At 43.1% G+C, this 13,602-nt stretch overlaps 1 protein-coding gene across 5 annotated transcripts in view; it reads right to left on the bottom strand.

Moving 5' to 3' along the window:
• Positions 1–1,302: 1,302 nt before the first annotated feature.
• Positions 1,303–13,602, bottom strand: part of LOC311017726 (glutamate receptor-interacting protein 2-like) — a 31,829-nt gene continuing 19,529 nt past the window's right edge. For 2 of the 5 annotated variants that reach the window (XM_084016277.1, XM_084016278.1), the window contains exons 11-24: positions 13,374–13,535; positions 12,304–12,490; positions 10,444–10,589; positions 10,274–10,354; positions 9,890–9,953; positions 9,343–9,488; positions 7,840–7,984; positions 7,273–7,412; positions 6,535–6,717; positions 6,291–6,450; positions 5,170–5,284; positions 4,612–4,836; positions 3,363–3,509; positions 1,303–3,246 (exon numbers count right to left, since the gene is read on the bottom strand). In XM_084016277.1, the coding sequence (XP_083872403.1) occupies positions 3,052–3,246; positions 3,363–3,509; positions 4,612–4,836; positions 5,170–5,284; positions 6,291–6,450; positions 6,535–6,717; positions 7,273–7,412; positions 7,840–7,984; positions 9,343–9,488; positions 9,890–9,953; positions 10,274–10,354; positions 10,444–10,589; positions 12,304–12,490; positions 13,374–13,535 (2,096 nt within the window). In that variant the 3' untranslated portion in view covers positions 1,303–3,051. Of the gene's footprint in view, positions 3,247–3,362; positions 3,510–4,611; positions 4,837–5,169; positions 5,769–6,290; positions 6,451–6,534; positions 6,718–7,272; positions 7,413–7,839; positions 7,985–9,342; positions 9,489–9,889; positions 9,954–10,273; positions 10,355–10,443; positions 10,590–12,303; positions 12,491–13,373; positions 13,536–13,602 lie in introns of those variants that run through there. The other 3 variants (XM_084016279.1, XM_084016280.1, XM_084016281.1) reach the window with 2 other exon arrangements.

Raw genomic sequence — 13,602 nt, forward strand, 5'->3', positions numbered from 1 at the left:
TATTTGGGCATGTCTCTGGTCACAGTGCCCAGCCTAAGCCCCTGAGGCACTGAACCCCAAAAGACTTAAATTCACGTCACCTTGATCATCAACATGAGTGCCAAATTAAATGAACAGGATCTGGTGAAATCATGTTGCCTGGGCTTGCAGATGCATTTCTGTGAAGAGTCAAGTGAGAAGCTTTAATTTAGTGTTGGCTCTCTTTCTTAACATTCAATAAATGTTTTCAATGGTGCTGAATTTGACATTCAGAGCATTTATATAGCACCAAACAACTTTTTGATATGTAAATAGTTCCAGTTCCAACTCGGGTAAACATTGTTAGCTCTGCCAGCACTTTTGCCATTAGGCTATTTATCCCTTTAGCGCTGCCGGCACCGTTAGCTACAGCTTAGCCGTCGCTGAAAATTTATATGCATGCCTTCATAGAACAAACAAGACACCAAATGTGTCCCTCCCAGTTTATTTTTTTTAGATTTTGGATTCAAACAATATGGATGGACAATTAGACTACTGTCCATTTGTTGATGAGCGGCGCCCCAAATCTATAAAACATACAACAAGCAGGTTTGCGTTATAACATATAATTTCCTGTTAAATGTGTTTTTTGTTTTTACCAACAGATAAAACAGTACAGCATGATGCTTTATATAGTGCATACTGTATAGGATTAGTATGGATTTTGGACACAGCTTACAACAGCTGTTAGAATTGTAATTCTAACACAGCCATGCTCAGTGAGGCTTTATTGGGGCTGGTTACGTTAGCTAAATGCTGGCGGTTAGTGGTTATGTTAGCTAAATGCTGGTGGTTAGTGGTTACGTTAGCTAAATGCTAACATTGGCTTGCAAACATACTCACAATGACAATGTTGCTGTTGTTAAACAGGTATAATTTTTAACATGTTCACCAATGTAATTTAGCAAGTTAGCATGCTTACAATTGCTAGGCAGCACTTAAAGTGTAGCTGAGGCAGATTTTAAAAGTCATTATGAGCAGGTATTTGGTCATAAACCAAAGTTTTGGACACATTTTGATATCTACCTGAAATGGTGCTGGAAAGGTCAGGGGCTCACCAACGTTGTTATAAGTCATCTTGAAGCAAATTTCACAACAATCAAAGTTGAGACATTTCAGTCTGCATTAAAGTGGTGGACCAACTCATTGCATTGCACCCAAGTGTTGCCAAAACTTTTGGGTAAGTGTGTCGTTTAAGCGGGGAAAGCCAAATTAAACAACAGTGTTGATACCAGAGCAAAATCAACTATGGTTTCATAACCTTTATTCTCATAAAAAGAAATACATTTCTTAGTTTATAATAAATTAAATAACAAAAATAAAATTATCCAATAATTCTTTGACACTCCTCTGAAATGATTCCCGACTTATTCGGGGAGGATGTGGAAATCAACCAAATATTGTGCAGCCACATTCAGTATCACATCTTACATGAAGACTATACTGCACCTGTATGTACTGTAAATAACCAATAATACATCATACAGCAAAAATAAAGATGCAATACATTAAATAAATATAAAACCTTAAAAATAAGCCTCTGTATACAACATGACATTTAATACAAGATATGAGTCTCAAATCGGATTGAAAAAAAAAAAGAAGAAAAAAAAGCCCCAAGGATTAATCAGACACCGCAAATGCCTGATAACATCTCAACATCCAGGGTTATTTCCAGAAATGCAGCTTGATCAGCGAGTCAAATGTGTTACACAAAAGCTTTAAAAACATCTCAATAAAAAAGGGGGGAGGGGCACTCTCACATGATCCTGTTAGAGCAAACAGACATTACTCCAATACGGTTTTGTTACAAGGACGTGCTACTTTCCAAGGACAAACCTTATGCATGCTTAACATGCTAGGTAGAAAAAACAGCTACTCCAGAGAGGACCATCATCCAGATTTATGTGGCGTGAAAACACTAAACACTGAAAGGCAGTTTCATCCTCCTGTGTAGGAAAGGATGCAACTCACTCAAGGAAGCACAAGTGATGGGACCCTAAAACCAACCCATAAGTCATTCTGGTGTAATGCTACATACAGATTCACACAGTGAAAGGTGACAAAAAAACAAAAGTGAAAGGGAGTCGAGAAGTAATAGATCGTAAAATGCGCGTGCTTTGTGCAAATGTGGTGTTGGAAAGAAACGTGTAGAATGTGAAACTGAACAGGCAGGAACGATACGCAACACGTCTCTGAACACTGGACTCTTCTCTGGAACAATTCAGAAACTATCTGTCGGTCAAGGGACGCCCACTTCAAAAACAGAAAGGGTAGAGTGTCTTCACAAGCATTCCTGATATTGAGATGTAAGGACCTTTAAAATACAAGGAATGATACTTGGAAAGTAGCGGGGGGCATTCTGTCTATTTGAAGGCACCGTCCCTGCTCCAGGGCGGGCAGTGTGGAGGAGAGCCTGGAAACGAGGGCAGTCAGCCAAGTCATGGTTGAAATAACGCAAATAAGCATAATGTGCCTTGGACCTCGAGTCCACTTATGTGTGTCGGTACGTGTGTGTGCGTTTTATATGCATGGAAAGAATTGCATGCGAGTCTTGTGTGGAACAAAAAGGGGAAAAAAAATTGGGTAAAATGTTCTCAATGGAAACATGAACGTCATTAAAGCAAATAGTGATCGTGCATTTATGCAGTGCATGTGTGCAGCATTTGACTCTCCAGAGGTGAGGCGTGTGTGTTGACATCCTGGCTCAGGCAGAAGCTATGACTCCCCCTGTTATATAACCCTGCATGTGGCTTTGCTTCTGGAGAGGAAAGGGGGTGGGGGTGGGGTGGGGGGAGGGCTGCCCTGAAGCCAGATCCTCCTGTGAACGACATCATGTGAACACAGTGACTAAAACCGGCAGCGGTGAACACATGCACTTGTAACTATGACAGTGACCGTTTCTGTGAGGATGCTCTGCGTGAGTGCGAAGGTCCGTCTGAGAGGTACCATGTGACAAACTGTGCGTGACGAGAGTGTGTGTGTGGTCCCGGTGTTTTGTTTTATTTAAAAAGCTAGGGTCAGTCTTTGTGGTCACAGGGCGATGCTGTTGCTGCGCTCAGGAAAGCAGAACAGGGAGTTTGAGGGGTCGTCGCAGTCGTCGGGCAGCCCGGTGTCCGCCGCTGCCAACGGATTCCTGCTAATGACCATGTTCAGGCTATCTCCTGCCTCTATAATTAGGGGCACAGTCAGACAACAGTCCAAGTCCCTGGTCCTGACACTGTTCACCTGGAAGATTTGAACCAAATAAAAACCAATCATGTAAATGCATTCACATTTCTAAAAAATGCATAGTGTGATATTTTGCTTATTGCTTTATTGGTGAGATTTCTTTAAAACAGTACCTGAAGAATGCGGTCGAAAGGTTTTAACCCTGCCTGGTCAGCGGGGCCATCGGGGCGGATCATGTTGACGTAAACCCCTTTCTCCAGGAGCCCGTCTGATACACTGAAACCAAAGTCATGGCTCTCGAAGTCCTTCCTCATAGATATCTGCAAACACAGATGACCGGAACGTTACACAAGGATTGTACAACACAGCATGTATTCAGAAATATTTAGATGCTTTTACACGCGAGTTTGTATATAAAAACTCGAGCCTTTAAATCACACCTTCCTCCTTGCCCCCCCACTTCACTTTTTACGTAACCACTGTGTAGCATTACAATCACAGCACAAGCCTGTTCTCACGTTTTGGACTGGAAATTAAGCTATCAGCACATCACAACATCTGGTGAATCCGTATTAATGGCTGATAATCTGGTGATAGCAATGGGCTTTCCTACGCTGTGACAACAGTGTGTGGATGGAACATTCAGTTCATTCATTTTTCTTATTTAGCAGCTGGCTAGTTAGCCGGCTCACGTTAGCTTAGCTTGTGCCAGGGCAAATTAGTCTCCCAGCGATGGGGAGTAAGGCAGAGTGTCATTATTGAATGTCTGTGGTCTGATAAGCAGTAAATTAATAACATTCCTCATTTTCCGAGCCACTGCAGTTGTTTTCTTGGTCAAGGTCAACAGGATTCACAGGAAACCGCATTGGTGAGACAGCAAATTACTTTCCATGAATCACGTAGGGTGTGTTAACCCAAAACATTGTTTTATTTCCACACCACAGGTCAGTTATGCGCTCGGGCGTCACATTCAGCCCAGTCAGTCACTCCGTCAGACGCAGCAGCGCGGCGAGATGCATGGGTGACACCAAACAAGGCGTCTCAGGGAGTCCGCGGGCACAGACCACGGTCACAGACCACGGTCACAGATGTGCAGGCGCTGAGGTAATGGGTTTTTGTTTGTTTGACACTGCAAGTCCCGACTGGCGAGGTGTCCACTGCGTCCAGTTACACTGTATCGACAGGCACAGTCCGGGACCGCGAGGGAAAAAAATGTATATGTGACAACTTCGTAGCTTAGTTAGATTTTTCTATGACCAGCCAGTTGGCTTGTTGATTACACCATGCTTTGGTGCTGCAATGGTTGCAAAGGATGAGCAAGCCATCTCTTCATCCCTTTAAATTGTTAAAAAAAAAAAACACACCTGCGGGTGCAAAACAATGCAAGTATATCAAGTCAAGTCATACCCCGAACAGATCTACCTTGTGCAGTGCCAGAGTGGTTGGGGACAAAATATCAGAGTATTCCCTTCTGTCCCGGGACAGTACGTCCCTGGCTCCAGTAGACATGTTCAGGTTGCTTTCCCCCTTAGACTCTCCATGCATTCCCTCCCTCTTAATGGGACTAACTTCAGACTGAAACATCGAGTCGTTGTTGGTCTTTGTTTCCTCTAGGTACAGACTGAAAGCGCTACCTGTCATAGATGCCTGAAAGACAAAATCAAACGTGATTATTAGCGTATCATGTATTAAATAAGGAAACAAAAAAGGATTCCTTTTGGACAGCAGATAATATCTCATGAAGTGTACACAGAGCCTGATTAGAGGCCAGGACATTGAGTAAAAGCCTTCCTGGGTCAGTATGGCAGCAGGTACCCGGCCTGTCTTGTCAGATTTAATAACAGATTATTCACTCTGGCGATTATCATAATGCTTCATCTGGCATGGTCGTTTAGGCCGACACCAGCGTATGCATACATGAGTAGGACAAAGCAGATGGTGGAGGAAGGGGGTTGGACCACTGATGACAGGCGGGCCTACCTCCAGCTCCCTGAGAATCTCCGACTGGCCACAGGTCTCGAGGTCCTGCAGAGCCTGGGACCAGAAGCTGTCTTCCTGGTTTAGGGTGCCATGGCAACGAGGGGGGCTGACGAATCTATGACAACGCAGGAACCAGAACGTGAGAGCAGCCCCTGCGCGCCCCGTGGTCGGCGCCGCTTATGAAAGGCAGCATGGGAAAAGCAGTTTTTGGGCCGCGTGCTGGAGAATCCCTTTGGAAAAACTCTCAGGACCACATTGAGAGTTTTACTGTAAATGTTCTCACTTGTGGAAATGCTAAAGAGTCTGCTAGATTAGATAAAGCCTTGAATAGAGTTCATTTTTACAAAAGTAACATTGGGCCCCCCCCACCCACTCCGGAAAAAAACAGCAGAAAATCGAAAGCGTGTGACAGAAAAGTTCAGAAAAAAAAGAAGTCAAGTGTGAAAAGACAGATAAGGCCGATGTATCCTTGGGCGCTAAGGGAGCTTTTTGTGGAAACTTTTCTCTTTTTTTTGTGCACAAGGGGTGAAAGAAAAAGATGTGTGTGAAACATCAAAGAGCTCGTGGGCAGTTAGTAAAGCAGATGAGAGAGAGAATACCTGAGAAAGAAGAGAAAAGGACATGAAAGCATACAACACAAAATGAAGAGAAATAATTCAGACGGTGCAGTTTGTTTTCGTAATGAATACAATGAGGGAAAAAAAGAAAATCACAGAAGCTTTTATTTATACACAGTGGTGGAAAAGTACTCTGATCCTTGACTTTAGGTGAAACTGCCAATATGGCAAATGTAGAATGTCCAGGATCTTTGCTTTTATTGTGAAACCTTGATATACATTTTACCTCTTTTAGCCTCAAACATTTATTTTAATGAACTCACCGATTTTTTCTGATTTGGTTTGTGCAAAAAAAATTTTTGGGAAAAAGTACATCTTAAAAACTTCCAAGTAGCCGAAACAACAAATCGAGTTTGCGTGCATTTGTTACTTTCCACCACTGCTTGTACACAGAACATGATTTAAACTACATTTGCCCTTTACTGTGAAATCAAAAACTATGTATGCTGCACTGACATGAAACAAGATGTCGACAGGAAGGAAGCTGCAGGCCTGAGCACTTACCCAGGCATCTTGTCCCAGTCATCGTCAGTGAATCTCCTGTCGTAAAGCGATGCGTGGTGGACTGGACCAGCAGAGCTGGCACTGGTTTGGCTCCTGTGCTGTGTGCGTCGCCACTCGTGTGGATTGAGCAATATATCAGACGCTTTGTGAAGGTATGTTCCTGAAAGACAAAAGAAAATACACTCATTGGATGCAAGACAGGAACTGGGTCATTTATAGGCAGCAAGCGTCCAGTGGACCTCACCTTGGCTACCGTAGCCTGCGTCAAACCCTGAGCTATCCCAGGAGCTCATTGCAGAGTCTATACTGGGCAGTGTGGCAGAGTAGACCTCCGAGTGTTTACTGGTCTTCTGGGAGTCCGTGAGGTCATCCTCTGTGTCACTTAAAAACCCAGCTTCTCTGTCTGGAAGCCGCTGGCCATCAGACTCTGGGAATGAACGTGGAGTCAAATCATCATTAAAACCAGGAGGTAGTGCACTTCCTGTCATTATGAAAACAATCAATTTGACCCCATTTAGACATCAGACGAAGCTAAATGAATGCACTTAAACTACCATATATTCAGCTTCTCTTTCTCCTGTAAAACGATATGCAACATTTTGAAAAGCGCTGTGTAAACGAAGTGCGCTTGCTATAAGATCAAGAGGAGAACAATCAGGAAAGGACAAAGGGAGAGTAGAAAAGCCAGACTGCCGACACAATAAAACCATTTGACAAATGGATATAATGTTCGAGGCCAATGAAACAAACGACAACAGACAAGAAAAAGTTATTGTTTGCGTCATAATGCACCCTTATCAATTCCTACACCTTTGATCTGTTATTTTATCCTTTTTCTTTTTTGTTTGTTTGTTTTTATTCTGTTTTTAAAATATCTTTTTGGCTAATTTCTGCAATGACATCTGGAATATAGTTTTACAAGGAATCAAAAGGAAAGAAATATGTTGAGATGGGGGGGTGGACACAAAAAACGAACACATACGGTCGGCTTGTTTTTTTATCTTGAGGGTGACTGACTCCCCGGCCATCTGCAGGAGATGGATGGCCTCGCTCAGGGGCTTTCCTTTCAGACTGACCCCGTTGATGGCCAGGACTCGGTCCCCTATATGGATGGCCCCAGTCCTGCAGGGTTAGGAGAGCAGAGGAGACAGAGATACCAGAGTACGCCAGACAGTACCGACCGAACCCTGTCAGGCTGCCAGACGGCTGAGTGGGATGGAAACAAAGAGGCTTCTTGTTAAAGAAAAAGACAAGACGGAAACTGTTTACCGTCTTGTTCATAAAAAAAAAAAAAAAAAAAAATCCAAAGTGGACCACTACAGATTTGGCAGCTGTATTCTAGTAGAAGAATCCCCGTCTTCCCCTAAAACTATCTTTAACCCGACCTGCCATTCCTCATCCCTCCCCCCTGCCCTTGTCTCACCTCTCCCCTCATCCCCCCCCTGCCCTTGTCTCACCTCTCCCCTCATCCCCCCCCTGCCCTTGTCTCACCTCTCCCCTCATCTCACCCCTGCCCTTGTCTCACCTCTAACCCCTGCCCTGATCTCACCTCTCTGCCAGGCCTTTCTTGGTGAGGCCCGAAATGACGATGGGGTCAAAGGGCTCCTCTGTGCCAGAGATGGTGATGCCCAGTGGTCCGTTATATCTCTTCAGCTCAACTGTGTAGATTATAGAGCCAGACATCTCCAACTCATCTACAGTGCACGGGTACATAAAAAAAAAAAAACAGGAGATATCGATCATAAGAGTCTATACAGACACTATAAACCATGTGAACATACAAGACTTTTCATAATAAAATGTTTAAAAAAAGTTTGTGCAAATGGACAAATAGCAATTATTAAACATAGCATCACCTCATTCATTTCTCATTTTACTTTAATATTGTATTATGTATAGTTGTGGAAAAAGTATTCACATCTTTTTGTCAAGTAAAAGTACCAATTTAAAAATACTCATCATCTAGTAAACTATGTTATTTCACCAGTTGCAGCTTTTGGAATATCACTATGTGCTGATTTTCTTATTTATCTATGAACATGTTGGGACTTCTGTGTGACAAAACACTATTTCCAGCATTTATATGAACAATCAAATCGATTATTTTAGAGAAGAAAAACAAGTTGCTGAATCCAATCATTGTTACTAGTCCCTAGTTCAGTGGTTCCCAAACTAGGGGTCAGGCCACCTCCGAAGGGTCACGAGAACAAAATCTAACGGGTCATGTGATGATTAATAGAGTTGGAAAGAAGAAAGAAAAAGTTTAAAAAGAGTTCATCTTCTCGAATGAGTCCTCATTTTGGCCTCAAATCAGTATTTGCACGAAACCTTTGCAGAAGCTTAAAAAGAAAATCCACAGAAATAGAATAGTAATAAAACTGACATTGAAATGTTTTCCATGGTCATTTGTCTACTACAAAAACAAAGTAGGTATTTTTGTTGGTTGTTATGGCGACAACATGTGTCAGTATGCACTCTGGAGACGGATCCCTGGCTAGTTAACAATGTGTCCAGAGTTAGAGTTAGCCTGCTTCAATGGACACAACGGCAACAGCAAACATGACCATCCCATACCTTGATTTGAATGGAATGTCCGTTCTGTTCCCATTTTATTTCAAAAGGGGAAAATCACTCCGGTGGAATTGTTTAGAGTTCATAGAGAGTCCACGGTAGTATGGTAGTCAATGGCAAAAGAAACTTTTTTTTATCCTCTTTGCATTTTTGCCATGAATTACACATGTTTGACAATTTTGCACGTCAGGAAAGTCGCAGTTTGTCGTAAAACTGTTGAACTATAAAGAGGACACATCCTAAAGTCCTCTAGACGGCGTCTCTCTGAAGCTACGATGCCTTGTTGGGATGCGTTTCGTATCCAGAAGGGATGTGACTATAGACAATAGTCCATATAGACTCGAATAGAGTTTGCTTTTTTTGTTGCCAAAACAATGTTGCGCATTTTATAAGCCGATGTGTTTTTTTTCAAAAGTACAATATTTCCTTGAATAGTGTAATAGTGTAGTGTAGAAAAGTGTACTGTGTCTTTTTGGTGTACCAATGTTGTCCTCGTCTTTCTGGATTCGGAGTTTGACCATGTCCTCGGCCTGCTGCAGGACATGCATGGCGTCCTCCATGGTGCAGTCCTCAAGACGCACGCTGTCGATGGCCAGCAGCCGGTCTCCGGGCTCCAGGGTGCCCGTTCTGCCGGACACAAGAGCGAGAGGATCACAACTATCGACAGAGCTTCTCTCTACTGACTCGCAATGGGAATCCTATTAGCGTCAGCGTCTCAGTGGGATCTTTGGGGGTGACCGTAACCTCACCCTCAACCTAATCAACACTGAGCCCTTCTGAAATGTCGCCCGCTCTGCCCCACTGATCCAGTTTTGATCACTCAATCCAATTAGGCAACCATTACTCAGTGGGTTCACAAAACTATTTTGTTGATGAAATAATCCCACACGTAAATCTAGAAAATCTTTTCCACCCTGAATGTGTTACGATAATGTCTCCTTAATATGCCCTGAAAGCAAAAAGCCATTTTTTGTATTTTGCAAAAATATGAAAAAATGTTATGAGCTGCGTGTGATGAAAAGACATACCTGTGTGCTATGCTTCCTTTCCTGATGTCAGAGATGATGAGGGGTTTGCCAGGTTTCTTACTTGCTGGTAAAAATTAAGAAACACATTTTTTTTAAATTTTAGGATGAGGATAAAAGCTTCACACAAAAAAATCACACAACTTCCCTTTTCTTTTCATTGCACTAATAATACACTGCTTTCTGCTTATTCCCGGCACAAAGAGATGAATGCTGGTACAGGCCAGTATTATTCAGAGGTAATGAGGTATGCGCCCTCATGATTTTGCAAGCCTGAGTTTTATGGATCACAGAACATTGTTTCAAAAGGAGATTTACAGCATGTAGGACTGTGGAATATTGAGCAACGCTGCCCCCTGCTGTACCACTCGCTCATAACAAACTCACCACTGATGGTGATGCCCAGCTCCACCCCTCTCCTCTTGGGTAGTTTGACGTGGAAGGTGCCGCTGCTCGGAACCACCGACTCTTGAATTGGAATTTAAAAGCAAAGATGAATTTTAGTAGGAAAGCAAACAATTATTCACACGTAAGAATTTATCTTGACGATATTATACCTGCAACATCAAACTCAATCTCCACTGTGACCTTATTGGCCAGAGCTGAGTCTCTGAGCAGCTGATGGGCTTCCTCCAAAGTGCCATCTTCGGTCGGGATGCCGTTAATGGACAACAGTCTATCCCCAACCTGCAGCAGCCCACACCTTCACACAGAAAACACACACAAAAAGCCTTAGAGTGGAAATTAAGCTACTGTGAAAGACTGTTTCATACAAATAATAAAAAAGAAATCAAAATGTATTTGGACGTTAATGTAACGTAATGTAATTCATCTCGTTAAATATATAAAAATCACATTTCAACTGGGGCTGCAACTAACGATTATTCAAATTAATGATTAATACTGCATCTTGATTTTTTCCCCCACCAACCGATTCCTCAGAGGCCAAAGCAATGTCTTCTATTTATTTATTCAAGGTCTCATGAGAACATATTACATACATACACTCCAGTTGCCCGTTTATTATGAACACCTGACTAAAAAAGAAGATTAAAAATGACAACAAAACCAACCAACACATCAACTCCTCACGTTCAAGAGGCCGAATGTTTGCGTCATGATTTACTTTGATGATTACAGTTCTGTTGGTTAACCTACTGGTTGTTTAAATACGCAGAGACTAGTCTCAGCAAGGCTTTAGATTTCTGCTTTCACTGAAAGGATTCTGACGAGTGACACATTCAGCCTACGCGACACCGCATGTCACATAGGCTGAATGTTTAAAATGCCATCTTTAAAATGATATGGCTTCCAGGCATGACAGAAACACACCGACCTTACTCGAACTTGGACACTCGAAAAAAACAACAACAAAAAATTCACACATATCACACATTTAATCAGACCCCTTATTGCAAGGGCAAACACCGGACTGTCAACTGATATTAATTCACTAGCCACCACTGCTCATTAACCTTGTGTGGAGGCTGAGACACCAACAACATCACACACTGATGCCGTACTGCTCACTCTGGTCCAACTGCTGCTGGACTAATCGTGTTACAAGACCCAGGGGACACCGGGGGCCTTCTAGCGCCGGCGCCGACACCATCATTAATCTCGCAAGACAAGGGCAGATACGGCACAGTGGCCTGATCAGAGCTGTGTGTTAATTAAGACTGCAACAAGCAGTCTGGATCAATACTACATACCAATATAGGGGGCTTTTCGCCATTAAAGAAAAACACACTGGCTGCATCAATGCCTCTTGTAATAAATCTGCAACTGGGGAAAACCTACTGCTCCTTCAAATTTGTCAGAAACACAGTCAAGACTAAGGAAACTGCCCAAAAACTAAACAGATGTTCTCAGCGATGTACTTAGCTAATAAAGTCTTCTTCAATACAGCATAATGTTCATCTTGTAAATTATGGTCCATTTAGGAGTAAGAAAGAACATAAAGCAGGGTACGCTTTAGGGCGGGGCTACCTCATCATTGACAGGTCGCTACCACGGCGATGTCTAATTTTTCCAATAGACTTACAAGAGGAAAGTGTAAGGTAAATCACCCTTGAATAGTCCTTATTTAAAGCATGAGAATGATGCTGTAACGATAGTTATGATTATAGTTTGGTAAGGGTGCTGTAAAGGGTCTGTTCTAGCGCTCCTCTCTCCACAGTTTGCAGTAGGGAGACTAGCAAGGAGGAGGGGGGACTCCAGATCAGCCAACAGCAAACTTAAATTGCAATAGCCAGGTTTCAACCAGTAGAGGGCAGTCCCTTTGCATTTTAATATTTTATTATTATTAATATCATTATTAATAATAATAAAATGAGCCTCTTTTTCCAACTATACAGCCGTATAGTTCAAGGTGACTCCCTATACATGTTTACTCGTTAGGCGTCTCAGTGCGTTACCTCTCAGCTGGGCTGTCGGGCTCAATAAAGCGGATGACTGGTGGAGAGGACAGGGTCTCTGTGGCAAAGACACCCCCCTGCAGCTGGATCCCAAAACCTGTGAGCGGATCTCCCCTCAGGAAGACCTCGCTCGTTTCCACATGAAAAACCTGCCCCCCTGGGCCGACCGAACTGGACGCCAGAGATACTAACGGGACAGGAGGGGGGGGGGGGGGGGGGGGGGGGGGGAGGTAGGGGACACATCAGAGAAAGATATTAGTGGAGAAGTGGCAGATAAATGGAGCAAGGAAGGGATTGTGGGAGGGGAAAAAAAGGGAAAAGAGACATTCACCCACAGAGACGACATGGGGACGGAGAGGGAATGAGTCATTTATCAGAGTTTACGTCAGTCACGTTTACGTCAGTGATCTGTGAAGCCTGTTCACACACTGAGGCAGTGAAACAGGAGGGGAAGGTGTTTTAACAGAAGAAAGAAATGGTTTAATTAATCTAAATTACAAAACAAAACAAAGATCTCCCTTAACCTCTCTTGGTATCTCACACTGCAGATGGCTTTTAGGTTTATTTTGTCGGCATTCTGAGATTTGCACCGCCACGCCAATACAATATAAGATGGACAGCAGTACTTAACATATTGACCGTGCTGATGTTTAGCAGGGAACAATGTTTGCAATGCTAGCATAGCACCGATTCACACTAATCACTGACATATCAGAAATTAGTTTCAAATGAGTGCGCAGAAGTCCATGTAGGGAGAAGAACCAAGTACTTTTGTTACCAAAACAAGTACTTTTGAGTTTGTCTTCACTTGAAGCCAAACCATGATGTTTTTTACTGGTTTAACTAAGTTTTGTTGCGTTTCCTACATACTTGCTTAAGGTTTTACGTTTCGCTTCTGATCCAACTGTCTTCAAAAATCTAAAGAAAGTCCAATTGCGTACGATGAAGCTTCAAAGATCACAATGACCTGGTTGACTGAGAATCTTCACAGACAATTAAATAGGGTGGATAAACAAATACACAGGTTAATTTGGATCCTAAAAAGGGGAGAGACTGATTGCTTGCCATACGTGAGCTCTTGTGGTCCTTCTTCCTGTTCCTCCTCTTGCCCGTCGAGCTGCGGGGGCTTGTGGGAGCGATGGGAGGGATGGGGCAAGGCAGCGTGTTGCTACCCTGGCTGCTGAAGCCTGAGGTGGCTGTGGAGGAAGGGGAGAAGCCGCCGCTCACCAGAGCTGCAAGGAGACATGGTGACACACATATCAATAAAAGGCTGGAGTTCAAAACCAAAGTCACATTCTA

The sequence above is a fragment of the Eutrigla gurnardus genome, assembly GCF_963514095.1.
Source record: "Eutrigla gurnardus genome assembly, chromosome: 8".
In the NCBI taxonomy this organism is placed as follows: domain Eukaryota; kingdom Metazoa; phylum Chordata; class Actinopteri; order Perciformes; family Triglidae; genus Eutrigla; species Eutrigla gurnardus.